The sequence below is a fragment of the Cyanistes caeruleus genome, chromosome 38, assembly GCF_971803275.1.
Source record: "Cyanistes caeruleus chromosome 38, bCyaCae1.hap1.1, whole genome shotgun sequence".
Lineage (NCBI taxonomy): Eukaryota > Metazoa > Chordata > Aves > Passeriformes > Paridae > Cyanistes > Cyanistes caeruleus.
This window is the reverse complement of record NC_141739.1, coordinates 1,150,759-1,178,653: the sequence shown is the minus strand read 5'-3', so window position 1 is coordinate 1,178,653 and position 27,895 is coordinate 1,150,759. Positions and strand designations below refer to the sequence as shown.

The window sequence follows — 27,895 nt, the reverse complement described above, 5'->3', positions numbered from 1 at the left end:
TACTCCAGGGATACTCCAGGGATACTCTGGGGACACTCAGGGGATACTACAGGGATACTCCAGGGGTACCTCAGGAACACTCAGGGGATACTCCCGCGATACTTCTGGAATGTTCTGGGGACCCTCTGGGAATACACAGGGGATACTCCAGGGATACTATGGGAATATGCCAGGAATGCTCTGGGAATACTCCGGGGATACTCTGGGAATGCTCAGGGGATGCTCCAGGAATACTCGGGGGATACTCCAGGAATACTCCTGGAATACACCGGGGACCCTCTGGGAATACACAGGGGATACTCCAGGGATACTCCCAGGATACTCCGGGAATATGCAAGGGATACTACAGGGGTGGATACTCTGGGAACACACCAGGGATGCTCTGGGAGTACTCCTGGGATACTCCTGGGATACTCTGGGGATACTACAGGAACTCTCAGGGGATGCTCCCAGCACACTCCAGGGACACTCCAGAGATACTCTGGGGATACTCAGGGGATACTCTGGGAATACCCCCAAGACACTTCAAGGATACTCCAGGGATACTCGTGAGATACGCTGGGAATACTTCTGGGACACTCTGGGGATGCTCTGGGGATACTCCTGGGACACTCCTGGAATACTCAGGGGATACTCCTGGGACACTCCTGGAATACTCGGGGATACTCCTGGGACACTCCTGGAATACTCAGGGGATACTCCTGGGACGCTCCAAGGATACGCTGGGAACGCTCTGGGGATACTCTGGGAATGCTCCAGGGGTACTCTGGGAATACTCAGGGGATACTCCCAGGGCACTCCGAGGACACTCCCAAGATGCTCTGGGAATACTCCTGGAACACTCCAAGGATACTCCAGGGATACTCTGGGAACACACCAGGAATACTCTGGGAATGCTCAGAGGATACTCCCAAGTCACTCCAGGGACACTCCCAAGATACTCTGGGGATACTCCTGGGACACTCTGGGGTTACTCCGGGGATACTCCAGGAACACTCAGGGGATGCACCAGGAACACTCAGGGAATACTCCAGGGATACTCCTGGGGATACTCCTGAGATACTCCGGGAATACTCCTGGGACACTCTGGGGATATGCCCGGGATACTCTGGGAACCCTCCTGAGACACTCCAGAGATACTCCAGAGATACTTTAGGAATACGCTGGGAATACTCAGGGGATATTCCTGGGAATGCTCAGGGGATACTCAGGGGATACTACAGGAACACTCCGGGGATACTCCCAAGACACTCCAGGAACACTCCTGGGACACTCTGGGAACCCTCCCAAAACACTCCAAGGATACTCCAGGGATACTCCAGGAATACGCTGCGAATACTCAGGGGATATTCAGGGGATACTCCGGGGATACTCCAGGGATACGCTGGGAATACTCAGGGGAAACCACAGGAACACTCCGGGGATACTCCCAGGACACTCCGGGGACACTCCCGAGATACTCTGGGAATACTCCTGGGATACTCTGGGAATATGCCCAGGATACTCTGGGAATACTCCTGAGACACTCCAGGGATACTCCAGGGATACGCTGCGAATACTCAGGGGATACTCCTAAAACACCCCAAGGACACTCCCAAGATACTCTGGGAATACTCCAGGGATACTCCAGGGACACTCCTGGGACCCTCTGGGGATACTCCTGGAATGCTCCGGGGATACTCTGGGGGTACTCCGGGGATACTCTGGGAATGCTCCAGGGATACTCCAGGGGTACCCCCAGGACATGCCAGGGATACTCCGGGGATACTCTCGGAATACACCCAGGACACACAGGGAATACCCCAGGAATACTCAGGGGATACTCTCAGAATACACCCAGGACACACAGGGAATACTCCAGGAATACTCCAGGGATACTCCTGGAATACACCCAGGACACACAGGGAATACCCCAGGGATACTCCAGGGATACTCTCGGAATACACCCAGGACACACAGGGAATACCCCGGGGATACTCTGGGGATACTCTCGGAATACACCCAGGACACACAGGGAATACCCCAGGGATACTCCGGGGATACTCTCGGAATACACCCAGGACACACAGGGAATACCCCAGGGATACTCCGGGGATACTCTCGGAATACACCCAGGACACACAGGGAATACCCCAGGGATACTCCGGGGATACTCTCGGAATACACCCAGGACACACAGGGAATACCCCAGGAATACTCTGGGGATACTCTCAGAATACACCCAGGACACACAGGGAATACCCCAGGAATACTCTGGGGATACTCTCGGAATACACCCAGGACACACAGGGAATACCCCAGGGATACTCCGGGGATACTCTCGGAATACACCCAGGACACACAGGGAATACTCCAGGGATACTCCGGGGATACTCGGAACACTCTGGGGATGCTCCGGGATTACTCCTGTGATACTCCAGGGACACTCCAGGAATCCTCCTGCCTCAGCCTCCACTCCTCAACTCTTACTCCGAGGATACTCCAGGACTCAATTCCGGCTCCCAGATCCCCCCTGCCCCAAGCATTCCTGAGCGCCGGTGCCCCTCCCCCTCCTGCCGTGCCTCAGTTTCCCCCCGGGATTCCCGGGACACACACGGGAGAGCGGCCGGGCCGAGAGCCGACTTTATTGGGAGAGCCGGGAACGGCCAGGATCCCGGAATTCCGGGATTGGGGAATTCTGAGGGGGACTGGAGAATGAGAACATCCGGAATTCCGGGATTTGGGAATGACGGGGGGGTGGAGGAGGATCCCGGAATTCCGGGATTGGGGAATGACGGGGGGGTGGAGAATGGGAACAGCCGGGATCCCGGAATTCCGGGATTGGGGAATTCTGAGGGGGGGGTGGAGAATGGGAACAGCCGGGATCCCGGAATTCCGGGATTGGGGAATGACGGGGGGGTGGAGGATCCCGGAATTCCGGGATTGGGGAATGACGGGGGGGTGGAGGAGGATCCCGGAATTCCGGGATTGGGGAATGACGGGGGGGTGGAGCCAGGATCCCGGAATTCCGGGATTGGGGAATGACAGGGGGGGTGGAGAAGGATCCCGGAATTCCGGGATTTGGGAATGACGGGGGGGTGGAGAATGGGAACAGCCGGGATCCCGGAATTCCAGGATTGGGGAATGACGGGGGGGTGGAGCCGGGATCCCGGAATTCCGGGATTTGGGAATGACGGGGGGGATGGAGAATGGGAACAGCCGGGATCCCGGAATTCCGGGATTGGGGAATGACGGGGGCGTGGAGCCGGGATCCCGGAATTCCGGGATTGGGGAATTCTGAGGGGGGGTGGAGAATGGGAACAGCCGGGATCCCGGAATTCCGGGATTTGGGAATGACGGGGGGGTGGAGGATCCCGGAATTCTGGGATTGGGGAATGACGGGGGGGTGGAGGAGGATCCCGGAATTCCGGGATTGGGGAATTCTGAGGGGGGGGTGGAGCCGGGATCCCGGAATTCCGGGATTTGGGAATGACGGGGGGGTGGAGGATCCCGGAATTCCGCAGGATCCCAAAATCCCAAACCAGACCCGGCCGGAGAGGGGAGATGGGAGCAGAGAGAGGAAGAGGAGGAGGAGGAGGAGGAGGAGGAGGAGGAGGAGGAGGAGGAAGATGAGGAGAAGGAGGAAGAGGAGGAGGAGGAGGGCAAGGACGAGGAGGAGGAAGATGAGGAGGAGGAGGAAGAGGAGGAGGAGGACAAGGACGAGGAGGAGGAAGATGAGGAGGAGGAAGATGAGGAGGAGGAGGAGGAGGAAGATGAGGAGGAAGATGAGGAGGAAGATGAGGAGGAAGATGAGAAGGAAGATGAGAAGGAAGATGAGGAGGAAGAGGAAGAGGAGGAGGAGGAGGAGGAGGAAGAGGAGGAGGAAGGGGAGGAAGAGAGAGGAAAGAAGAAGAGGAAGAAGAGGAGGAAGAAGAAGAAGAGAATGAAGACAGAGGAAGAAGAGAAGAAAGGAGGAGGAGGAAGCGGAAGGAAAGGAAGAGGAGGAAGAGAGAGAGAAGAAAAAGAGGAGGAAGAGGAAGACGAGGAAGAAGAAGAAAACAAGGAAGAGGAGGAAGAGAAGAAACGGAAAGAAGAAGAGGAAGACGAGGAAGAGGAGGAAGAGGATGAAAAGAGAGGGAAGAAAAAGAGGAGGAAGAGGAGGAAGAAGAAGAAGACAAGGAAGAGGAGGAAGAGAAGAAACGGAAAGAAGAAGAGGAAGACGAGGAAGGGGAGGAAGAGGATGAAGAGAGAGGGAAGAAAAAGAGGAGGAAGAGAAGGAGGAAAAAGACAAGGAAGAGGAGGAAGAGGAAGAAAAAAGAGAAAGAAGAGGGGGACAGGCCAAGGGCAGCTCCAGAACTGAACCCCTGAGGATGAGGAGGAGGAAGAAGAGGAAAAACAACACAAGAGGAGGAGGAGGAGGAGGAAGAAGAGGATGAGGAGGAGGAAGAGGAGATGGAGGAAGGCCACACAGCCCCATCCCAGTGACAGCTCCTTCCCAAACCCTGGAGGAGAGCAGCAGGAGGAAGAGGAGGAGGAGGAGGAAGAGGAGGAAGAAGAGGAGGAGGAGGAAGGCCCGACCTGCAGCAGGAGGAAGAGGAGGATGAGCAGGGAGAGGAAGATGAAGGCACAGAGGCAGCCCTGGGGCAGCTGCGGCCCCTGAGGAAGAGCGGGAGGAGGAGGAGGAGGAGGAGGAAAGGGAGGAAGAGCAGGAGGAGGAAGAGGAGGAGAAGGCAGAGGAGGAAGAGCAGAAGGAAGAGGAGGAGGAAGAGGAGGATGAGGGAGAGGAGGCTCAGAAGGCAGAGGAGGAAGAGCAGGAGGAAGAGGATGAGGCAGGGGAGGAAGAGCAGGAGGAGGAAGACGAGGCAGGGGAGGAAGAGCAGGAGGAAGAGCAGGCAGAGGAGGAAGAGCAGGAGGAAGAGGAGGATGAGGGAGAGGAGGCTCAGAAGGCAGAGAAGGAAGAGCAGGAGGAGGAAGACGAGGCAGGGGAGGAAGAGGATGAGGCAGGGGAGGAAGAGCAGGAGGAGGAAGATGAGGCAGAGGAGGAAGAGCAGGAGGAGGAAGATGAGGCAGAGGAGGAAGAGCAGGAGGAAGAGCAGGAGGAAGAGGAGGATGAGGGAGAGGAGGCTCAGAAGGCAGAGGAGGAAGAGCAGGAGGAGGAAGACGAGGCAGGGGAGGAAGAGCAGGAGGAAGAGCAGGCAGAGGAGGAAGAGCAGGAGGAAGAGGAGGATGAGGGAGAGGAGGCTCAGAAGGCAGAGGAGGAAGAGCAGGAGGAGGAAGACGAGGCAGGGGAGGAAGAGCCGCGGCAGCAGCGGGAAGAGGAGGAGGAGGAGGAGGCGGCCGAGGCCGAAGGCCCCACCCCGCGCCCCCTCCCCCCCCCGCCCCCCTCAGCTTTGGGCCCGTTCGGGGCCGCTCGGAGCGGGGGGGGAGGGGCCCCGCCCCCCCTTCCCGGGCCCCGGGGAGCGCGGGGGGGGGCGCGGCGGAGCCGGTGGGGGGTTCCCGGCGGCGGGGGGGGGAGCGCGGGCGCGGTGTCGCCGCCGCTGTCGCGACAGAGCCGCGATTTGGGGCGATTCGGGTGCTTTTTGTGGCGGACTCACCGTGAGGCCTGAGCGGCGCCCGGCGCGGGGTCTCCCAGGCGCCCCCGCACGGGCGCCGCCGCCAGGACCCCGCCGGGCCCCGCCGCTTAGGGGTTCGCGGCGCTGCCTGATCGCCGCCGCCGCAACTCCCGGGGACACCGCGGGCCCGGGGGGGACGCGGCGGGGCCGGGGGGGGACCGGGGGCTTTAACGGGACCCCCCCCCCGGCCCCGCGGCCCCCCCAGAAAGGCAGGGAGAGGAATTCATTAGCATAAACCGCGCCCCCGGACAGGCATTAGAATAGACACGCCCCCGCGCTGGCGCCTCAGCAGCCAAGCCCCCCCGAGGGACCTCTGATTAGCATACACCACGCCCACCGGGCTGGATATTAGCATAAACCACGCCCATAACAAACCAGCGACAACCCCTCAGCCCTAATTTGCATAGGCCCCGCCTCCACGCCGTGTAAATCACCACAAACCACGCCTCCCTCAAGGCCGGCCTATCAGCGGCGCCGTGGCCCTTTTTGATTTGCATAAACCACGCCCACCTCCAGTCCTCCCACCCGTCAGGGGGCGCCGCCGCGGCGGCGCAGTCACGTGACGCGGCGCGGGGGGTCACGTGAAGCGACGGGGAGGGTCACGTGGGACGGCGGCGGGGCCGTCATGGCGGCGATGGCGGCGGGGAAGGAGGAGGAGGCGCAGCGGTTGCTGAACGAGGCGGAGCGGAGGCTCCGAGGGGCCCGTTCCTTCCTCGGGGGCCTCTTCGGGTACGTGAGGGGAGCGCGGCGGGCGGCGGGGAACCGGGGACCGCCGGGAGGGGGAGCGGGACCGTCCTGAGGGGAGAGCGGGGAGCGCTCGGCTGAGGCGACCGCGATTCCCCCGCTGCTCCCGCCCCAATTCCCGCTTTTCTTCCCCATTTCCCCCCTCAATTTTCCCCATTTCCCCCTCAAAATTCCCCATTTCCCCCCTCAATTCCCCATTTCCCCCTCACAATTCCCCATTTCCCCCTCACAATTCCCCATTTCCCCCTCACAATTCCCCATTTCCCCCCTCAATTCCCCATTTCCCCCCTCAATTCCCCATTTTCCCCCTCAATTCCCCATTTCCCCCTCACAATTCCCCATTTCCCCCCTCAATTCCCCATTTCCCCCTCACAATTCCCCATTTCCCCCTCACAATTCCCCATTTCCCCCTCACATTTCCCCATTTCCCCCTCACAATTCCCCATTTCCCCCTCACAATTCCCCATTTCCCCCCTCAATTCCCCATTTCCCCCTCACAATTCCCCATTTCCCCCTCACAATTCCCCATTTCCCCCTCACAATTCCCCATTTCCCCCTCACAATTCCCCATTTCCCCCTCACAATTCCCCATTTCCCCCCTCAATTGCCCCTCAATTCCCCATTTCCCTTCTCAATTCCCCCCCAATTCCCCATTTCCTCCCCCGATTTCCCTCTCTCAATTCCAATTTCCCCCCAATTTCCCCCCAATCCCCGTTTTCCCCTCCCCAATTCCCACTTTCCCTACCCATTTCCCCCCTCACAATTCCCCATTTCCCCCCCTCAATTCCCAGTTTCCCATTCCCAATCCCAATCCCCAATTCCCAGTTTCCCATTCCCATTCCCAATCCCCATTCCCCCATTCCCAATTCCCAGTTTCCCATTCCCAATCCCCATTCCCCCATTCCCAATTCCCATTCCCAATCCCCATTCCCAATTCCCAGTTTCCCATTCCCAATCCCAATCCCCAATTCCCAGTTTCCCATTCCCAATCCCCATTCCCAATTCCCAGTTTCCCATGCCCATTCCCAATACCCCATTCCCAATTCCCAGTTTCCCATTCCCAATCCCCAATTCCCAGTTTCCCATTCCCAATCCCCATTCCCAATCCCAATCCCCATTCCCCCAATCCCCATTCCCATTCCCAATCCCCATTCCCCCATTCCGATCCCCAATTCCCAGTTTCCCATTCCCAATCCCCATTCCCAGTTTCCCATTCCCAATCCCAATCCCCATTCCCCCATTCCTAATCCCCAATTCCCAGTTTCCCATTCCCAGTTTCCCATTCCCAATCCCCAATTCCCAGTTTCCCATTCCCAATCCCAGTTTCCCATTCCCCCATTCCCAATCCCCAATTCCCAGTTTCCCATTTCCAATTCCCATTTCCCCATTCCCATTCCCAATCCCCAATTCCCACTCCCCAATCCCCAATTCCCAGTTCCCCATTTCCCCCTCCCCCATTCCCAATTCCCCTTCCCATTCCCATTTCCCCAACTCCCAATTCCCATTTCCATTTCCCCCATTCCCATTCCCAATTCCCAGTTTCCCATTCCCAATCCCCATTCCCAATCCCAATCCCCAATTCCCATTTCCCATTCCCATTCCCCCAATCCCCATTCCCAATCCCATTCCCAATTCCCAGTTTCCCATTCCCATTCCCCCATTCCCATTCCCAATTCCCAATTCCCAGTTTCCCTTTCCCAATCCCCATTCCCAATCCCCAATTCCCATTCCCAATCCCCATTCCCAATCCCCAATTCCCAGTTTCCCATTCCCAATCCCATTCTCATTTCCATTCCCAATCCCCATTCCCAATTCCCAGTTTCCCAATCCCAATCCCCAATTCCCAGTTTCCCATTCCCAATCCCCATTCCCAATTCCCAGTTTCCTATTCCCAATCCCCATTCTCAATCCCCATTCCCAATCCCCATTCCCAATCCCCATTCCCAATTCCCAGTTTCCCATTCCCATTCCCAATCCCCATTCCCATTCCCCATTCCCAATCCCCATTCCCAATCCCAATCCCCAATTCCCAGTTTCCCATTCCCATTCCCATCCCCAATCCCCAATTCCCAGTTTCCCATTCCCATTCCCATCCCCAATTCCCAATTCCCAGTTTCCCATTCCCAATCCCCAATTCCCAGTTTCCCATTCCCAATCCCCATTCCCAATCCCCATTCCCCATTCCCAGTTTCCCATTCCCAATCCCCATTCCCAGTTTCCCATTCCCAATCCCCAATCCCCATTCCCAATCCCCATTCCCAATTCCCAGTTTCCCATTCCCAATCCCCATCCCCAATTCCCAGTTTCCCATTCCCAATCCCCATTCCCAATCCCCATTCCCAATTCCCAGTTTCCCATTCCCCATTCCCAATCCCCAATTCCCAGTTTCCCATTCCCAATCCCCAATTCCCAGTTTCCCATTCCCAATCCCAATCCCCAATTCCCAGTTTCCCATTCCCAATCCCCATTCCCAATCCCCATTCCCAATTCCCAGTTTCCCATTCCCCCAATCCCCATTCCCAATTCCCAGTTTCCCATTCCCAATCCCCAATTCCCAGTTTCCCAATCCCATTCCCAATTCCCAGTTTCCCATTCCCAATCCCCATTCCCAATTCCCAATTCCCAGTTTCCCATTCCCATTCCCAGTTTCCCAATCCCCAATTCCCATCCCCATTCCCAATCCCATCCCCAATTCCCAGTTTCCCATTCCCAATCCCCATTCCCAATTCCCAGTTTCCCATTCCCAATCCCAATTCCCAGTTTCCCATTCCCAATCCCCATTCCCAATCCCCATTCCCAATCCCAATCCCCAATTCCCAGTTCCTCATTCCCAATTCCCAGTTTCCCATTCCCATCCCCAATTCCCATCCCCATCCCCAATCCCATCCCCAATCCCCATTTCCCCATTCCCAATCCCAATTCCCAGTTTCCCATTCCCCAATCCCAATCCCCATTCCCCCATTCCCAATCCCAATTCCCAGTTTCCCATTCCGGCTGTTCCGGCTGTTCCAGGGGCTCTTCCCGGCTGGAGGAGGCGAGCGATTGTTTCACCCGCGCCGCCAACATGTTCAAGATGGCCAAAAACTGGAGCCGTGAGTGCAGCGGGAGCATCCCGGGAATTCCTGGGAACGTCGGGGATCCTGGGAATGCCGGGATCCTGGGAATGCCGGGAATGCCGGGAATGTCGGGGATCCTGGGAATGTTGGGATCCTGGGAATGTCGGGAATGTTGGGGATCCTGGGGATCCTGGGAATGTCGGGAATGTCGGGGATCCTGGGAATGCCGGGAATGTCAGGGATCCTGGGAATGTCGGGGATCCTGGGAATGTCGGGGATCCTGGGAATGTCGGGAATGTCGGGGATCCTGGGAATGCTGGGGATCCTGGGAATGTCGGGGATCCTGGGAATGTCGGGGATCCTGGGAATGCTGGGAATGTCAGGGATCCTGGGAATGCTGGGGATCCTGGGAATGTTGGGAATGTTGGGGATCTTGGGGATCCTGGGAATGTCGGGGATCCTGGGAATGTCAGGGATCCTGGAAATGTCGGGAATGTTGGGGATCCTGGGGATCCTGGGAATGCTGGGGATCCTGGGAATGTCAGGGATCCTGGGAATGTCGGGGATCCTGGGAATGTCAGGGATCCTGGGAATGCTGGGGATCCTGGGAATGTCGGGAATGCTGGGGATCCTGGGAATGTCGGGAATGTCAGGGATCCTGGGAATATCAGGGATCCTGGGAATGTCAGGGATCCTGGGAATGTCGGGGATCCTGGGAATGTTGGGAATATCAGGAATGCCCGGGATCCTGGGAATGCTGCTGATCCCGTTGTTGATCCCGGTGTTTATCCCACTGTTGATCCTGGTGTTTCCTGTTGTTTTTCCTGATGTTTCTCAGTGTTTCCCACTGTTTATCCCACTGTTTCCTGTTGTTTCCTGGTGTTTATCCCGTTGTTTCCTGCTGTTTCCCGGTGTTTATCCCGTTGTTTCCTGCTGTTTCCCATTGTTTATCCCGCTGTTTCCCATTGTTTATCCCGCTGTTTCCCCGCTGTTTATCCCGCTGTTTCCCACTGTTTCCCCGCTGTTTATCCCGCTGCTTATCCCGCTGTTTATCCCGCTGTTTATCCCGCTGTTTATCCCACTGTTTATCCCGCTGTTTATCCCACTGTTTATCCCGGTGTTTATCCCGCTGTTTCCCATTGTTTATCCTGCTGTTTCCCCGCTGTTTTCCGCTGTTTATCCTGGTGTTTATCCCGCTGTTTATCCCGCTGTTTCCCGGTGTTTATCCCGCTGTTTATCCCATTGTTTATCCCGCTGTTTTTCCCGCTGTTTATCCCGGTGTTTATCCCGCTGTTTCCTGCTGTTTCCCAGTGTTTATCCTGGTGTTTATCCCATGGCTTATCCTGCTGTTTCCCATGGTTTATCCCGCTGTTTATCCCGCTGTTTATCCCGCTGTTTCCCGCTGTTTATCCCGCTGTTTATCCCGGTGTTTATCCCGCTGTTTCCCGCTGTTTATCCCATTGTTTATCCCGCTGTTTATCCCGCTGTTTATCCCGTGGTTTATCCCGCTGTTTCCCGCTGTTTATCCCGCTGTTTATCCCGCTGTTTATCCCGCTGTTTATCCCGCTGTTTCCCGTGGTTTATCCCGGTGTTTATCCCGCTGTTTATCCCGCTGTTTATCCCGCTGTTTATCCCGCTGTTTATCCCGCTGTTTATCCCGCTGTTTATCCCGCTGTTTCCCGCTGTTTATGCCGCTGTTTATCCCGCTGTTTATCCCGGTGTTTATCCCATTGTTTATCCCGCTGTTTATCCCGCTGTTTCCCGTGGTTTATCCCGCTGTTTATCCCGCTGTTTATCCCGGTGTTTATCCCGCTGTTTATCCCGCTGTTTCCCGCTGTTTATCCCGCTGTTTCCCGCTGTTTATCCCGCTGTTTATCCCGCTGTTTATCCCGCTGTTTATCCCACTGTTTATCCCGTGGTTTATCCCGCTGTTTCCCGGTGTTTATCCCGCTGTTTATCCCGTGGTTTATCCCGGTGTTTATCCTGTGGTTTATCCCGGTGTTTATCCCGCTGTTTCCCGCTGTTTATCCCGCTGTTTATCCCGCCGTTTCCCCGCTGTTTTCCAGAGGCGGGCGCGGCGTTCTCCCGCTGTTTATCCCATTGTTTCCCGCTGTTTCCCGTGGTTTATCCCGCTGTTTATCCCGCTGTTTATCCCGCTGTTTCCCGCTGTTTCCCGGTGTTTATCCCGCTGTTTCCCGGTGTTTATCCCGCTGTTTCCCGTGGTTTATCCCGCTGTTTCCCGTGGTTTATCCCGCTGTTTCCCATTGTTTATCCCGCTGTTTCCTGGTGTTTTTCCCGCTGTTTCCCGCTGTTTATCCCGCTGTTTATCCCGCTGTTTCCCGCCGTTTATCCCTCTGTTTCCCGCTGTTTATCCCGCTGTTTCCCGCTGTTTATCCCGTGGTTTATCCCGGTGTTTCCCGCTGTTTCCCGGTGTTTATCCCGCTGTTTATCCCGGTGTTTTTCCCGTGGTTTATCCTGGTGTTTATCCCGCTGTTTATCCCGCTGTTTCCCGTGGTTTATCCCTCTGTTTCCCGTGGTTTATCCCAGTGTTTATCCCGGTGTTTTCCCGCTGTTTCCCGTGGTTTATCCCTCTGTTTCCCGTGGTTTATCCCGCTGTTTATCCCGCTGTTTCCCGTGGTTTATCCCGGTGTTTTTCCCGGTGTTTATCCCGCTGTTTTCCCGCTGTTTTCCAGAGGCGGGCGCGGCGTTCTCCCGCGCGGCGCAGCTCCAGCTGCAGCTCCAGAGCAAACACGACGCCGCCGTCAACTTCGTGGACGCCGGGAACGCCTTCAAGAAATCGGATCCGCAGGGTACGGGGCCGGGAATTCCGGGAATTCCGGGAATTCCGGGGGGAGCGGGGGCCGGGAATCGCCAAAATTCCCGCCGGAATCGCTTGGAATTCCGGGAAATCCCGGGAAAATCCACCTGGATCCCCTGGGAATGTCAGCGGGTCCTGTTGAAGGCTCGTTAAATTCCGTTAAAATCCCGGGAAATTCCTTGGAATTCTGGGAAATTTCCTTGGAATCCTGGGAATTCCCATTAAAATCCTGGGAAATCCATTGGAATCCTGGGAAATCCTTTGGAATTCTGGGAAATCCCTTTGGAATTCTGGGAAATCCTTTGGAATTCTGGGAAATCCCTTTGGAATTCTGGGAAATCCCATTAAATTATGGGAAATCCCCTTGGAATTCTGCGAAATCCCATTGAATTCTGGGAAATTTCTTTGAAATCCTGGGAAATCCCCTTGGAATTTTGGGAAATCCCGTTAAATTCTGGGAAATCCATTGGAATTCTGGGAAATTTCCTTGGAATTCTGGGAAATCCCCTTGGAATTTTGGGAAATCTCGTTAAAATCCTGGGAAATCCATTGGAATTCTGGGAAATCTCCTCGGAATTCTGGGAAATTCCTTTGGAATTCTGGGAAATCCTTTGGAATTCTTGGAAATCTGTTGGAATAATGGGAGATCCTTTGGAATCCTGGGAAATTTCCTTGGAATCCTGGGAAATCCCCTTGGAATTTTGGGAAATCCCATTGGAATTCTGGGAAATTCCTTTGGAATCCTGGGAAATCCAATTGAAATCTTGGGGAATTCTGTTGGAATCCTGGGAAATCCATTGGAATTCTGGGAAATTTCCTTGGAATTCTGGAAAATCCCTTTGGAATTCTGGGAAATCCCATTGAAATCCTGGGAAATCCCTTGGAATCCTGGGAAATCCTTGGGAATCCTGGAAAAATCCCATTAAAACCCTGGGAAACCCCTGGGAATTCTGGGAAATTCCTTTGAAATCCTAGGAAATCCCATTTAAATCCTGGAAAATCCTTTGGAATCCCAGAAAATCCCGTTAAAACCCTGGGAAATTCCATTCAAACCCCACTAAAATCCCGCTGGATCCGTAGGACGGCGGATCCGCAGGGTGGGGAGCAGGAATTCTGGGAATTTTGGGAATTTTGGGCAGTTCTGGGCTTGGTGTGGCTGTGGGGGCTGGAAATGCTCAGAATTCCCGCAGAATTCCCAGGGAATTCCTCGGGAATGAGATCCCAGGGAACCATTCCCCATTCCCATCACAATTCCAGAGGGTTCCGGCTCTGCCGCAGCCCCGGGAGCCCCAAATCCCCCTGGAATTCCCCAGAATTCCCGGATTTTCCCCTTTTCCCACGGAATTTGTGCCGGGGGGGGGGCTCTTTTCCCACTTTTCCCTCGGATTTTGGGCTGCAGCCGGAATTCCGGGGGCGGGAATCACCTGGATCCGAGCAGATGGAGCCGAGCTCCGGGCAGAATTCCCGGAGTTTTGGGCAGAATTCCCAGAGTTCTGGGCAGAATTCCTAAAGTTTTGAGCAGAATTCCCGCAGTTTTGGGCAGAATTCCCAAGTTTTTGGGCAGAATTCCCAGAGTTCTGGGCAGAATTCCGAGTTTTTGAGCAGAATTCCTGCAGTTTTAGGCAGAATTCCCAGAGTTTTGGGCAGAATTCCCAAGTTTTTGGGCAGAATTCCCAGAGTTTTGGGCAGAATTCCGAGTTCTGAGCAGAATTCCCGCAGTTTTAGGCAGAATTCCCAAGTTTTTGAGCAGAATTCCCGCAGTTTTAGGCAGAATTCCCAAGTTTTTGGGCAGAATTCCCAAGTTTTTGAGCAGAATTCCTGCAGTTTTAGGCAGAATTCCCAAGTTTTTGGGCAGAATTCCCGGAGTTTTGGGCAGAATTCCCAAGTTTTTGGGCAGAATTCCTGCAGTTTTGGGCAGAATTCCCGCGGTTTTGGCTCCAGGCGGCTCCAGATGGGGGAAGGGAGGAAAATTCCGGACTTTTGTGCGGATTTTTGGGATGGAAAAACCTCGGGATGTCCCTGGAGCCTCTGGAATCCCAACCCCCCCTCCCCATTCCCGGAACATTCCCGGTTTTCGGGGCCGTTTTCCGGGATAACAAAACAACCCCAACCAAAAAAAACCGGGAATTTCCGTCTCCCGAAGTTTTTCCGGGAATCTGGGAATGTTTTTATCCCCATCCCGGGGGTTCTGGGCTGGGATCCCGAGGGTTTTTCCCGGTTTTTCCAGCCCCCATTCCCGATTTTTTTTCCCGTTTTTCCAGAGGCCGTGAATTGCCTGATCCGCGCCACCGAGATCTACACGGACATGGTGAGGAGAGGCGGGATTCCCAGCTGGAATTCCCAGCTGGAATTGGGAATTCCCACCCGGAATTCCCTCCTGGAATTGGGAATTCCCAGCCGGAATTCCCTCCTGGAATTGGGAATTCCCAGCCAAAATTCCCTCCTGGAATTGGGAATTCCCAGCCGGAATTCCCTCCTGGAATTGGGAATTCCCAGCCGGAATTGGGAATTCCCAGCTGGAATTGGGAATTCCCAGCCGGAATTCCCTCCTGGAATTGGGAATTCCCACCCGGAATTCCCTCCTGGAATTGGGAATTCCCACACGGAATTGGGAATTCCCAGCTGGAATTGGGAATTCCCAACCGGAATTCAAAATTCCCAGCCGGAATTCCCAACTGGAATTCGAAATTCCCAACTGGAAATTCCAACCTGGAATTCCCAACCAGAAATTCCCACCCAAAATTCCCAGCCGGGATTCCCAATTGGAAATTCCCACCTGGAAATTCCCAACCGGAATTCCCAGCTGGAATTCGGAATTCCCACCCAAAATTCCCAGCTGGAATTCGAAATTCCCAGCTGGAATCCCCAACTGGAATTCGAAATTCCCAACTGGAAATTCCCACCCGGAATTCCCAACTGGAATTCGAAATTCCCAACTGGGATTCCCACCTGGAAATTCCCAACTGGAATTGGAAATTCCAACCCAAAATTCCCACCCAAAATTCCCACCCAAAATTCCCAACTGGAATTTAAAATTCCCACCCAAAATTCCCACCCAAAATTCCCACCCGGGATTCCCACCCGGAATTCCCAACTGGAAATTCCCAATTGGAAATTCCCACCCAAAATTCCCACCCAAAATTCCCACCCAAAATTCCCACCCGGAATTCCCACCCGGGATTCCCACCCGGAATTCCCAACTGGAAATTCCCAATTGGAAATTCCCACCCAAAATTCCCACCCAAAATTCCCACCTAAAATTCCCACCCGGGATTCCCAGCCGGAATTCAAAATTCCCAGCCGGAATTCCCAGTTGGAATTCCCAACTGGAAATTCCCACCCAAAATTCCCACCCAAAATTCCCACCCGGGATTCCCAGCCGGAATTCCCAGCCGGAATTCCCAGCTGGAATTCGGAATTCCCAAGTGGAAATTCCCACCCGGAATTCCCACCCAGAAATTCCTGGCTGGAATTCAAAATTCCCACCCGGAATTCCCACCTGGAATTTCCAACCTGGAATTCCCGCCCAAAATTCCCACCTGGAATTCCCACCCAAAATTCCCACCAGGAATTGCCAGCTGGAATTTGGAATTCCCACCCAAAATTCCCACCCGAAATTCCCAACTGGAATTTCAAATTCCCACCTGGAAATTCCCACCCGAGATTCCCACCCAAAATTCCCACCTGGAATTTCCCAACTGGAATTTCCCTCCCAAAATTCTCACCTAGAAATTCCCACCTGGAATTTTTTTCCCTGGAATTCTCACCCAAAATCTCATTTTCCCATGGACCATTCCCGGTTTTTCCCACGGAACATTCCCGGTTTTTCCCACGGAACATTCCCTGTTTTCCCCCGTCCCATTCCCGGTTTTCCCCTGTCCCATTCCCGGTTATTCCCATGGAATATTCCCGGTTTTTCCCACATCCCATTCCCGGTTTTCCCCCGTCCCATTCCCGTTACTCCCACATTCCATTCCCGGTTTTTCCCACATCCCATTCCCGTTATTCCCATGGAATATTCCGGTTTTTCCCCCGTCCCATTCCCGGTTTTCCCCCGTCCCATTCCCGTTATTCCCACATTCCATTCCCGGTTTTTCCCCCGTCCCATTCCCTGTTTTCCCCCATCCATTCCCGTTATTCCCACATCCCATTCCCGGTTTTTCCCCCATCCCATTCCCGTTATTCCCATGGAATATTCCGGTTATTCCCCCGTCCCATTCCCGGTTTTGCCCCGTCCCATTCCCGGTTTTGCCCCGTCCCATTCCCGTTATTCCCATGGAATATTCCCGTTATTCCCACAGAATATTCCCGTTATTCCCACATCCCATTCCCGTTATTCCCACATCCCATTCCCGGTTTTTCCCATGGAATATCCCCGTTATTCCCACGTCCCATTCCCGGTTTTCCCACATCCCATTCCCGTTATTCCCACATCCCATTCCCGTTATTCCCATGGAATATTCCCGGTTTTTCCCACATCCCATTCCCGTTATTCCCACATCCCATTCCCGTTATTCCCACATTCCATTCCCGGTTTTTCCCATGGAATATCCCCGTTATTCCCACGTCCCATTCCCGGTTTTTCCCATGGAATATTCCCGGTTTTTCCCCCGTCCCATTCCCGTTATTCCCCCGTCCCATTCCCGGTTTTTCCCCCGTCCCATTCCCGGTTATTCCCATGGAATATTCCCGTTATTCCCATGGAATATTCCCGGTTTTCCCCCGTCCCATTCCCGGTTTTGCCCCGTCCCATTCCCGTTATTCCCATGGAATATTCCCGGTTTTTCCCACAGAATATTCCCGTTATTCCCACATCCCATTCCCGTTATTCCCACGTCCCATTCCCGTTATTCCCACATCCCATTCCCGGTTTTTCCCATGGAATATTCCGGTTATTCCCCCGTCCCATTCCCATTTTTCCCCTGTCCCATCCTGGTTTTTCCCCCGTCCCATTCCCGGTTTTTCCCCTGTCCCATTCCCGGTTTTCCCACATCCCATTCCCGGTTTTTCCCATGGAATATCCCCGTTATTCCCACGTCCCATTCCCGGTTTTTCCCCCGTCCCATTCCCGTTATTCCCACATCCCATTCCCGTTATTCCCACATTCCATTCCCGGTTTTTCCCATGGAATATCCCCGTTATTCCCACGTCCCATTCCCGGTTTTTCCCCCGTCCCATTCCCGTTATTCCCACATCCCATTCCCGTTATTCCCACATTCCATTCCCGGTTTTTCCCATGGAATATCCCCGTTATTCCCACGTCCCATTCCCGGTTTTTCCCATGGAATATTCCCGGTTTTTCCCCCGTCCCATTCCCGATTATTCCCCCATTCCATTCCCGGTTTTCCCCCGTCCCATTCCCGTGATTCCCATGGAATATTCCCGTTTTTCCCCCGTCCCATTCCCGGTTATTCCCCCGTCCCATTCCCGTTATTCCCACATCCCATTCCCGTTATTCCCATGGAATATTCCCGTTATTCCCACAGAATATTCCCGTTATTCCCACATCCCATTCCCGGTTATTCCCATGGAATATTCCCGTTTTTCCCCCGTCCCATTCCCGGTTATTCCCAAGGCCCATTCCCTGTTTTCCCCCGTCCCATTCCCGTTATTCCCATGGAATATTCCCAGTTTTTCCCCCGTCCCATTCCCGTTATTCCCCCATTCCATTCCCTGTTTTCCCCCATCCCATTCCCGGTTTTTCCCATGGAATATTCCCGGTTTTTCCCCCGTCCCATTCCCGGTTTTTCCCATGGAATATTCCCGGTTTTTCCCCCGTCCCATTCCCGGTTTTTCCCCCATTCCATTCCCTGTTTTCCCCCGTCCCATTCCCGGTTTTTCCCCCGTCCCATTCCCGGTTTTTCCCCCATTCCATTCCCTGTTTTCCCCCATCCCATTCCCGGTTTTTCCCCCGTCCCATTCCCGGTTATTCCCCCATTCCATTCCCGGTTTTCCCCCGTCCCATTCCCGTTATTCCCATGGAATATTCCCGTTATTCCCATGGAATATTCCCGGTTTTTCCCCCGTCCCATTCCCGGTTTTTCCCATTCCCGTTTTTCCAGGGCCGTTTCACCATGGCTGCCCGGCAGCACGTCGCCATCGCCGAGATCTACGAGAGCGACCTGCTGGACATGGAGAAGGTGAAATCCCGGAAAAATCCCGGGAAAATCCCGGGAAATCCTGGAAAAATCCCGGGAAATCCTGAGAAAACATCCCGGAAAAATCCCGGAAAAATCCCGGGAAATCCTGGAAAAATCCCGGGAAATCCTGAGAAAACATCCCGGAAAAATCCTGGAAAAATCCCGGGAAATCCTGAGAAAACATCCCGGAAAAATCCCGGAAAAATCCCGGAAAAATCCCGGGAAATCCTGGGAAAATTCTGGAAAAATCCCAGGAAAACATCCCGGGAAAATCCCGGGAAATCCTGAGAAAACATCCCGGAAAAATCCCGGAAAAATCCCGGGAAATCCTGGGAAAATTCTGGAAAAATCCCGGGAAAACATCCCGGAAAAATCCCGGGAAATCCTGAGAAAACATCCCGGGAAATCCCGGGAAAACATCCCGGAAAAATCCTGGGAAATCCTGAGAAAACATCCCGGGAAATCCCGGGAAAACATCCCGGAAAAATCCCGGGAAATCCTGGAAAAATCCCGGGAAATCCTGAGAAAACATCCCGGAAAAATCCCGGAAAAATCCCGGGAAATCCTGGAAAAATCCCGGGAAATCCTGGGAAAATTCTGGGAAAATCCCGGGAAAACATCCCGGAAAAATCCTGGGAAATCCTGAGAAAACATCCCGGGAAATCCCGGGAAAACATCCCGGAAAAATCCCGGGAAATCCTGAGAAAGCATCCTGGAAAATCCCGGGAAATCCTGGGAAATCCCAGAAAAATCCTGGGAAAATTCCTGGAAAAATCCTGGGAAATCCTGAGAAAATTCGGGGAAAATCCCGGGAAAACATCCCGGGAAAATCCCGGGAAATCCTGAGAAAACATCCTGGAAAATCCTGGGAAAACATCCCGGAAAAATCCCGGGAAATCCTGGGAAAATTCTGGGAAAATCCCAGGAAAACATCCCGGAAAAATCCCGGGAAAATATTGGGAAATCCTGGGAAAATTCCAGAAAAATCCTGGGAAATCCTGAGAAAACATCCCGGGAAATCCCGGAAAAATATCGGGGAAATCCTGGGAAATCCTGGGAAAATTCTGGGAAAATCCTGGGAAAAATCCTGGGAAAATTCCTGGGAAAAGTCCTGGGAAAATTATGGGAAAAATCCCAGGAAAATCCCAGAAAAATCCTGGGAAAAATCCTGGAAAAATTCCCAGGAAAATCCTGGGAAAAATCTTGGGAAAATCCTGGGAAAAATCCCGGGAAAATCCCAGAAAAATCCTGGGAAAAATCCTGGGAAAAATCTCGGGGGAAATCCTGGGAAAATCCTGGGAAAAATCCCGGAAAAATCCGAGGAAAATCCCGGAAAAATTCCTGGAAAAATTCCTGGGGAAAATCCTGGGAAAATCATGGGGAAACCCCAGGAAAATCCCAGAAAAATTCCTGGAAAAATCCCGGAAAAATTCCTGGAAAATCAAAGGAAATCTGGGAAAGATCCCAGGAAAATCCAGGGAAAAATCCCAGGAAAATCCTGGAAAAATTCCTGAAAAATCCTGGGAAAATTTCTGGGAAAATCCTGGGAAAATTCCTGGAAAATCAAAGGAAGTCTGGGAAAAATCCCAGAAAATCCTGGAAAATCCTGGGAAAATTCTGGAAAAATTTTGCTAGAAAAATCCTGGAAAAATCCCAGGAAAATCCTGGAAAATTCAGGGAAATCCGGGAAAAACCTGGGAAAAATTCCAGGAAAGTCCAGGGAAATCCAGGGAAAGTCCTGGAAAAATCCAGGGAAAATCCCAGAAAAATTCAGGGAAAATACTGGAAAAATCCCAGAAAAATCCAGGGAAAATCCAGGAAAAACTCAGGGAAAATCCCAAAAAAATTCCTGGAAAAAAATCCCAAAAAAATCCTGGAAAAGCCCGGGAAACGCCGCCCTCCCCTCCCCCGCTCCGGAAAACCAGGATTTGGGGGAATTTCCTGGGAATTTGGGATTTTCCTGGAGTTTTTGGGGATTTTCCTGGGAATTTTGGATTTTCCTGGGGTTTTTTGGGATTTTCCTGGAATTTTGGGGGGATTTTCCTGGGAATTTGGGATTTTCTTGGAGTTTTTTGGGAATTTTTCTGGGAATTTTGGATTTTCCTGGAATTTTTTTGGATTTTCCTGGAGTTTTTGGGTGGATTTTCCTGGGAATTTTGGATTTTCCTGGGATTTTTCGGGTTTCCTTGGGGGTTTTTGGGATTTCCCTGGGGTTTTTTGGGATTTCCCTGGGTTTTTTGGGGGATTTTCCTGGAGTATTTTGGGAATTTTCCTGGGAATTTTTTAATTCCCTGGGTTTTTTGGGGTGAATTCCCCCGATTTCCGTTCCATTTCCCATTTTCTCCCTGCATTTCCCGTTTATTTTGGGCTTTCCCTGGGTTTTTTTGGGATTTTTTTGGGAATTTTGGATTTCCCTGGGTTTTTGGGGGGATTTTCTTGGAGTTTTTTGGGATTTTCCTGGGAATTTGGGATTTTCCTGGGATTTTTGTGGGGTTTTTTTGGATTTTCCTGGGGTTTTTTTGGATTTCCCTGTGGTTTTTGGGGTGAATTCCCCCGATTTCCGTTCCATTTCCCATTTTCTCCCTGCATTTCCCGTTTATTTTGGGCTTTCCCTGGGTTTTTTTGGGATTTTCTTGGAGTTTTTTGGGATTTTCCTGGGGTTTTTTGGGATTTTTTTGGGAATTTTGGATTTCCCTGGGTTTTTTTGGGGATTTTCTTGGAGTTTTTTTGGGAATTTTTCTGGGAATTTTAGATTTTCCTGGGGTTCTTTGGGATTTTCCTGGGTTTTTTTGGGAATTTTCCTGGGAATTTGGGATTTTCATGGGGTTTTTTTGGGATTTTCCTGGGGTTTTTGGGATTTTCCTGGGGTTTTTGGGATTTTCCTGGGGTTTTTGGGATTTCCCTGGGGTTTTTGGGGATTTTCCTGGGAATTTGGGATTTTCCTGGGATTTTTGTGGGGTTTTTTTTTATTTCCCTGGGTTTTTCTGGGGATTTTCCTGGGAATTTGGGATTTTCCTGGGGTTTTTTGGGATTTTCCTGGGAATTTGAAATTTTCCTGGGTTTTTTTTTGATTTCCCTGTGTTTTTTGGGGTGAATTTCCCCAAATTCTGTTCCATTTCCCATTTTCTCCCTGCATTTCCCGTTTATTTTGGGCTTTCCCTGGGGTTTTTTGGGATTTTTTTGGGAATTTTGGATTTCCCTGGGTTTTTGGGGGGATTTTCTTGGAGTTTTTTTGGGAATTTTTCTGGGAATTTTAGATTTTCCTGGAGTTTTTTGAGGATTTTTCTGGGATTTGGGAATTTTCTGGGATTTTTTGGGATTTTCCTGGAGTTTTTTGGGAATTTTCCTTGGAATGTTTTCTTTTCTTGGGGTTTTTTGGGGTGAATTTCCCCGAATTCCGTTCCATTTCCCATTTTCTCCTTGCATTTCCCGTTTATTTTGGGCTTTCCCTGGGGTTTTTTGGGGGAATTTTCCTGTGAATTTTGGATTTTCCTGGATTTTTGGGGGATTTTCTTGGAGTTTTTTGGGAATTTTCCTGGGAATTTTAGATTTTCCTGGGGTTTTTGGGATTTTCCTGGGGTTCTTTGGGATTTTCCTGGGGGTTTTTGGGGGATTTTCCTGGGAATTTTGGATTTCCCTGGGTTTTTTTGGCGATTTTCTTGGAGTTTTTGGGAATTTTTCTGGGAATTTTAGATTTTCCTGGGGTTCTTTGGGATTTTCCTGGGTTTTTTTGGGAATTTTCCTGGGAATTTTGGATTTTCATGGGGTTTTTTTGGGATTTTCCTGGGGTTTTTGGGATTTTCCTGGGGTTTTTGGGATTTCCCTGGGGTTTTTGGGGATTTTTTTGGGAATTTTGGATTTTCCTGGGGTTTTTTGGGATTTTCTTGGAGTTTTTTGAGGATTTTTCTGGGATTTGGGAATTTTCTGGGCTTTTTTTTGGATTTTCCTGGGGTTTTTGGGGGATTTTCCTGGAGTTTCTTGGGAATTTTCCTGGGAATTTTTTAATTCCTGGTGTTTTTTGGGGTGAATTCCCCCGAATCCCGTTCCATTTCCCATTTTCTCCCTGCATTTCCCGTTTATTTTGGCCTTTCCCTGGGTTTTTTTCGGATTTTCTTGGAGTTTTTTGGATTTTCCTGGGAATTTGGGATTTTCCTGGGATTTTTGTGGGGTTTTTTTTGATTTCCCTGTGTTTTTTGGGGTGAATTCCCCCGATTTCCGTTCCATTTCCCATTTTCTCCTTGCATTTCCCGTTTATTTTGGCCTTTCCCTGGGATTTTTTGGGATTTTCTTGGAGTTTTTTGGGAATTTTCCTGGGAATTTTGGATTTCCCTGGGTTTTTTTGAGGATTTTCCTGGAATTTTTGGGGGATTTTCCTGGGAATTTTTGGATTTTCCTGGGGTTTTTTTGGGATCTTCCTGGAGTTTTTGGGGGATTTTTCTGGGAATTGTTGATTTCCCTGGGGTTCTTTGGGATTTTCCTGGGGTTTTTTTGGGATTTTTTTGGGAATTTTGGATTTTCCTGGGATTTTTGTGGGGTTTTTTTTGATTTCCCTGTGTTTTTTGGGGTGAATTCCCCCGATTTCCGTTCCATTTCCCATTTTCTCCCTGCATTTCCCGTTTATTTTGGATTTCCCTGGGTTTTTTTGGGAGCAGCTGGAGCGGGGGCGGCCGGAGCCGCGGGAATCCGGGGCCACAAAAATCCGGGAATTTTGCCATTCCTGGAATTTCTCCGGGAATTTCAGCTCCTTTTAACCCTTTCCCTCCCGTTCATCCTCTCCTGCCTCCCCATTCCCTTCCCCCGGGAATTCTGCTCCCACCCTGGGGATTCCAAACCCAGATTTTCCCAGATTTTCCCAGATTTTTCCCAGATTTCCCCAGGTTTTTCCCATTTTTTTCCAGGTTTTCCCAGGTTTTTCCCAGATTTCCCCAGGTTTTTCCCATTTTTTTCCAGGTTTTCCCAGGTTTTTCCCAGATTTTCCCAGGTTTTTCCCATTTTTTTCCAGGTTTTCCCATGTTATTCCCAGATTTTCCCAGGTTTTTCCCTTTTTTTCCCAGTTTTTCCCAGATTTTCCCAGGCTTTTCCCATTTTTTCTCTTTTTTTTCCAGGTTTTCCCAGTTTATTCCCAGATTTTTCCCAGGTTTTCCCAGATATTCCCACTTTTCCCAATTTTCCCCAGATTTTCCCAGCTTATTCCCAGATTTTCCCAGGTTTTTCCCTTTTTTCCCAATTTCTCCCAGGTTTTCCCAGCTTATTCCCAGATTTTTCCCAGATTTTCCCTTTTCCCTTTTTTCCCTTTTTTTCTCAGATTTTCCCAGCTTATTCCCAGATTTTTCCCAGGTTTTTCCCTTTTTCCCCTTTTTTTTCCAGGTTTTCCCAGATTTTCCCAGGTTTTTCCATTTTTTCCCCTTTTTTTTCCAGATTTTTCCCAGGTTTTTCCCTTTTTTTCCAGGTTTTCCCAGTTTTTCCCAGATTTTCACAGGTTTTCCCCTTTCTTTCCCAGGTTTTCCCAGTTTTTCCCAGCTTATTCCCAGATTTTTCTCACATTTTTCCCTTTTTCCCCTTTTTTTTCCCAGTTTTTCCCAGATTTTCCAAGGTTTTTCCCTTTTTTCCCTTTTTTTTCCAGATTTTCCCAGCTTATTCCCAGATTTTTCCAGGTTTTCCCTTTTTTTCCCAGGTTTTGCCCTTTTTTTTCCAGGTTTTCCCAGATTTCCCCAGGTTTTTCCCATTTTTTTCCAGGTTTTCCCAGGTTTTTCCCAGATTTTCCCAGGTTTTTCCCATTTTTTTCCAGGTTTTCCCAGGTTTTTCCCAGATTTCCCCAGGTTTTTCCCTTTTTTTTCCAGGTTTTCCCAGGTTTTTCCCAGATTTTCCCAGGTTTTTCCCCTTTTCCACTTTTTTTTTCCAGGTCTTCCCAATTTTTCCCAGCTTATTCCCAGATTTCCCCGGGTTTTTCCCTTTTTTCCCCTTTTTTTTCCAGGTTTTCCCAGATTTCTCCCAGGTTTTTCCCAGGTTTTCCCCTTTTTTCCCAGATTTCTCCCGGATTTTTTTCATTTTTCCCCAGATTTTCCCAGTTTATTCCCAGATTTTTCCCAGATTTTCCCTTTTTTCCCCTTCTTTCTCCAGGTTTCCCCAGTTTATTCCCAGATTTTCCCAGGTTTTTCCCACTTTTCCCAATTTTTCCCAGTTTTTCCCAGATTTCTCCCAGTTTTTCCCACTTTTCCCAGGTTTTTCCCACTTTTCCCAATTTTTCCCAGTTTTTCCCCTTTTTTCCCAGATTTTTTCCATTTTTTCCCACTTTTCCCAATTTTCCCCAGATTTTCCCAGGTTTTTTCCCATTTTTCCCCTTTTTTTTCCAGGTTTTCCCAGCTTATTCCCAGATTTTTTCCCAGATTTTCCCAGGTTTTTCCCTTTTTTCCCCTTTTTTTCCCAATTTTCCCCAGATTTTCCCAGTTTATTCCCAGATTTTCCCAGGTTTTTCCTTTTTTTCCCTTTTTTTTCCCAATTTTTCCCAGTTTATTCCCAGTTTATTCCCAGATTTTCCCAGTTTTTCCCTTTTCTCCACTTTTTTTCCCAGGTTTTCCCAGATTTTCCCAGGGTTTTCCCAGATTTCTCCCAGTTTTTCCCACTTTTCCCAATTTTTCCCAGTTTTTCCCCTTTTTTCCCAGATTTCTCCCAGATTTTTTCCATTTTTTCCCAGATTTTCCCAGATTTTTCCCAGGTTTTCCCAGGTTTTTCCCACTTTTCCCAATTTTCCCCAGATTTTCCCAGCTTATTCCCAGATTTTCCCAGGTTTTTCCCTTTTTTCCCAATTTTTCCCAGGTTTTCCCAGCTTATTCCCAGATTTTTCCCAGATTTTCCCTTTCCCCTTTTTTCCCTTTTTTTCCCAGATTTCCCCAGTTTATTCCCAGATTTTCCCAGGTTTTTCCTTTTTTTCACTTTTTTTTCCAGGTTTTCCCAGGTTTTCCCAGCTTATTCCCAGATTTTCCCAGGTTTTTCCCATTTTTCCCCTTTTTTTTCCAGGTTTTCCCAGTTCATTCCCAGTTTTTCCCAGGTTTTTCCCATTTTTTCCCAGATTTCTCCCAGATTTTCCCAGGTTTTTCCCTTTTTTCCACTTTTTTTTCCAGACTTCCCCACGTTATTCCCAGATTTTCCCAGATTTTCCCTTTTTTCCCCTTTTTTTTCCAGATTTTCCCAGCTTATTCCCAGATTTTTCCAGGTTTTCCCTTTTTTTCCCAGGTTTTGCCCTTTTTTTTCCAGGTTTTCCCAGATTTTCCCAGGTTTTTCCCTTTTTTCCTCTTTTTTTTCCAGATTTTCCCAGCTTATTCCCAGATTTTTCCCAGTTTTTTCCCACTTTTCCCAATTTTTCCCAGTTTTTCCCAGGTTTTCCCAGGTTTTTTCCCATTTTTCCCCTTTTTTTTCCAGGTTTTCCCAGATTTCTCCCAGATTTTCCCAGGTTTTTCCCAGGTTTTCCCAGGTTTTTCCCATTTTTCCCCTTTTTTTCCCCTTTTTTTCCCAGATTTTTCCCAGATTTTCCCATTTTTCCCATTTTTTTTCCCATTTTTCCCATTTTTTTCCCCATTTTTTTCCCATTTTTCCCATTTCCTGGCTTTTCCCCCTGGGATTTCCCAGGATCTGAGCCCAGATTTTCCCATTTTTTTTCCCATTTTTCCCATTTTTTTCCCATTTTTCCCCGTTTTTTTCCCATTTTTTTCCCCATTTTTCCCTTTTTTCTCGATTTTCCCATTTTTTCCCCATCTTTTTTTCCATTCCCATTTTTTTCCCCATTTTTCCCATTTTTTTCCCAGATTTTCCCATTTTTTCCCAATTTTTTTCCCATTTTTCCCCATTTTTTTTCCCATTTTTCCCATTTTTTTTTCCTTTTTTCCCCAAAATTCCCATTTTTCCCATTTTTCCCATTTTTTTCCCAAAATTCCCATTTATTTTCCCATTTTTCCCATTTTTCCCCGTTTTTTCCCCATTTTTCCCCAATTTTTTCCCCATTTTTCCCATTTTTCCCCATTTTTTCCTCCTTTTTTTCCCCAAAATTCCCATTTTTTCCCATTTTTTCCCATTTTTTTCCCATTTTTCCCCATTTTCCCCATTTTTCCCATTTTTTCCCCAAAATTCCCATTTTTTTTCCCTTTTTTTCCCCATTTTTCCCCCATTTTTCCCATTTTTTCCCCCTTTTTTTTCCCCAAAATTCCCATTTTTTTCCCATTTTTCCCGTTTTTTTCCCGATTTTTCCCCATTTTTTCCATTTTTCCCATTTTTTTCCCCAAAATTCCCTTTTTTTCCCATTTTCCCCATTTTTTTCCCCAAAATTCCCATTTTTTCCCCAAAATTCCCATTTTTTTCCTTTTTTCCCCATTTTTCCCCCATTTTTCCCATTTTTTTTCCCTTTTTTTTCCCCAAAATTCCCATTTTTTCCCATTTTCCCCATTTTTTTCCCCAAAATTCCCATTTTTTTTCCCCTAAATTCCCATTTTTTTTCCCCAAAATTCCCATTTTTTCCCCATTTTTTCCCCAAAATTCCCATTTTTCCCCTAAATTCCCATTTTTTTTCCCCCAAATTCCCATTTTTCCCCATTTTTTCCCCAAAATTCCCATTTTTCCCCAAAATTCCCATTTTTTTCCCCAAAATTCCCAATTTTTTCCCATTTTTCCCATTTTTTTCCCCCAAATTCCCATTTTTTTCCCATTTTTCCCATTTTTCCCATTTTTTCCCCATTTTTTCCCCATTTTTTTTCCATTTTTTCCATTTTTCCCATTTTTTTCCCCAAAATTCCAATTTTTTTCCCCATTTTTCCCCCATTTTTTCCCCATTTTTTTCCCCATTTTTCCCATTTTTTCCCCATTTTTCCCATTTTTTTCCCATTTTTTTCCCATTTTTTCCCCATTTTCCCCCATTTTTTCCCATTTTTTTCCCATTTTCTCCATTTTTTTCCCCAAAATTCCCATTTTTCCCCATTTTCCCCATTTTTTCCCCATTTTTCCCACTTTTTCCCCCATTTTCCCCCCATTTTTCCCATTTTTTTTCCCTTTTTTTTCCCCAAAATTCCCATTTTTTCCCATTTTCCCCATTTTTTTCCCCAAAATTCCCATTTTTTCCCCAAAATTCCCATTTTTTTCCCATTTTTCCCCATTTTCCCCATTTTTCCCCATTTTTTCCCCAAAATTCCCATTTTTTTTTCCTTTTTTTCCCCATTTTTCCCCCATTCTTCCCATTTTTTTTCCCTTTTTTTTCCCCAAATTTCCCATTTTTTTCCCTTTTTTTTCCCCAAAATTCCCATTTTTTTCCCATTTTTCCCATTTTTTCCCATTTTTCCCATTTTTTCCCATTTTCCCCATTTTTTCCCCATTTTCCCCCCATTTTTTCCCATTTTTTTCCCCATTTTTCCCATTTTTTTTTCCCAAAATTCCCATTTTCCCCATTTTCCCCATTTTTTGTCCCCAAAATTCCCATTTTTCCCATTTTTTTCCCATTTTTCCCATTTTTTTCCAATTTTTTCCCCATTTTCTCCCCATTTTTTCCCATTTTTTTTTCCCATT

General features: G+C 49.6%; 2 protein-coding genes across 5 annotated transcripts in view; one reads left to right on the top strand and one right to left on the bottom strand.

Moving 5' to 3' along the window:
- The window catches only part of BICRA (BRD4 interacting chromatin remodeling complex associated protein), a 61,185-nt gene extending 55,582 nt beyond the window's left edge, over positions 1-5,603 (bottom strand). Inside the window, exon 1 of the mRNA XM_086871967.1 lies at positions 5,574-5,603. The gene's annotated coding sequence lies outside the window, so the exon portion shown is untranslated. The remainder of the gene's footprint in view (positions 1-5,573) is intronic.
- A 551-nt stretch (positions 5,604-6,154) lies between these two features.
- The window catches only part of LOC111941999 (alpha-soluble NSF attachment protein-like), a 33,198-nt gene continuing 11,457 nt past the window's right edge, over positions 6,155-27,895 (top strand). For 3 of the 4 annotated variants that reach the window (XM_086871966.1, XM_086871965.1, XM_086871963.1), the window contains exons 1-5: positions 6,168-6,320; positions 9,348-9,427; positions 12,085-12,201; positions 14,471-14,517; positions 18,272-18,349. In XM_086871966.1, coding sequence (XP_086728092.1) covers positions 6,217-6,320; positions 9,348-9,427; positions 12,085-12,201; positions 14,471-14,517; positions 18,272-18,349 — 426 coding nt within the window. In that variant the 5' untranslated portion in view covers positions 6,168-6,216. Of the gene's footprint in view, positions 6,321-9,347; positions 9,428-12,084; positions 12,202-14,470; positions 14,518-18,271; positions 18,350-27,895 lie in introns of all 4 variants that reach the window. The other variant, XM_086871962.1, reaches the window with a different exon arrangement.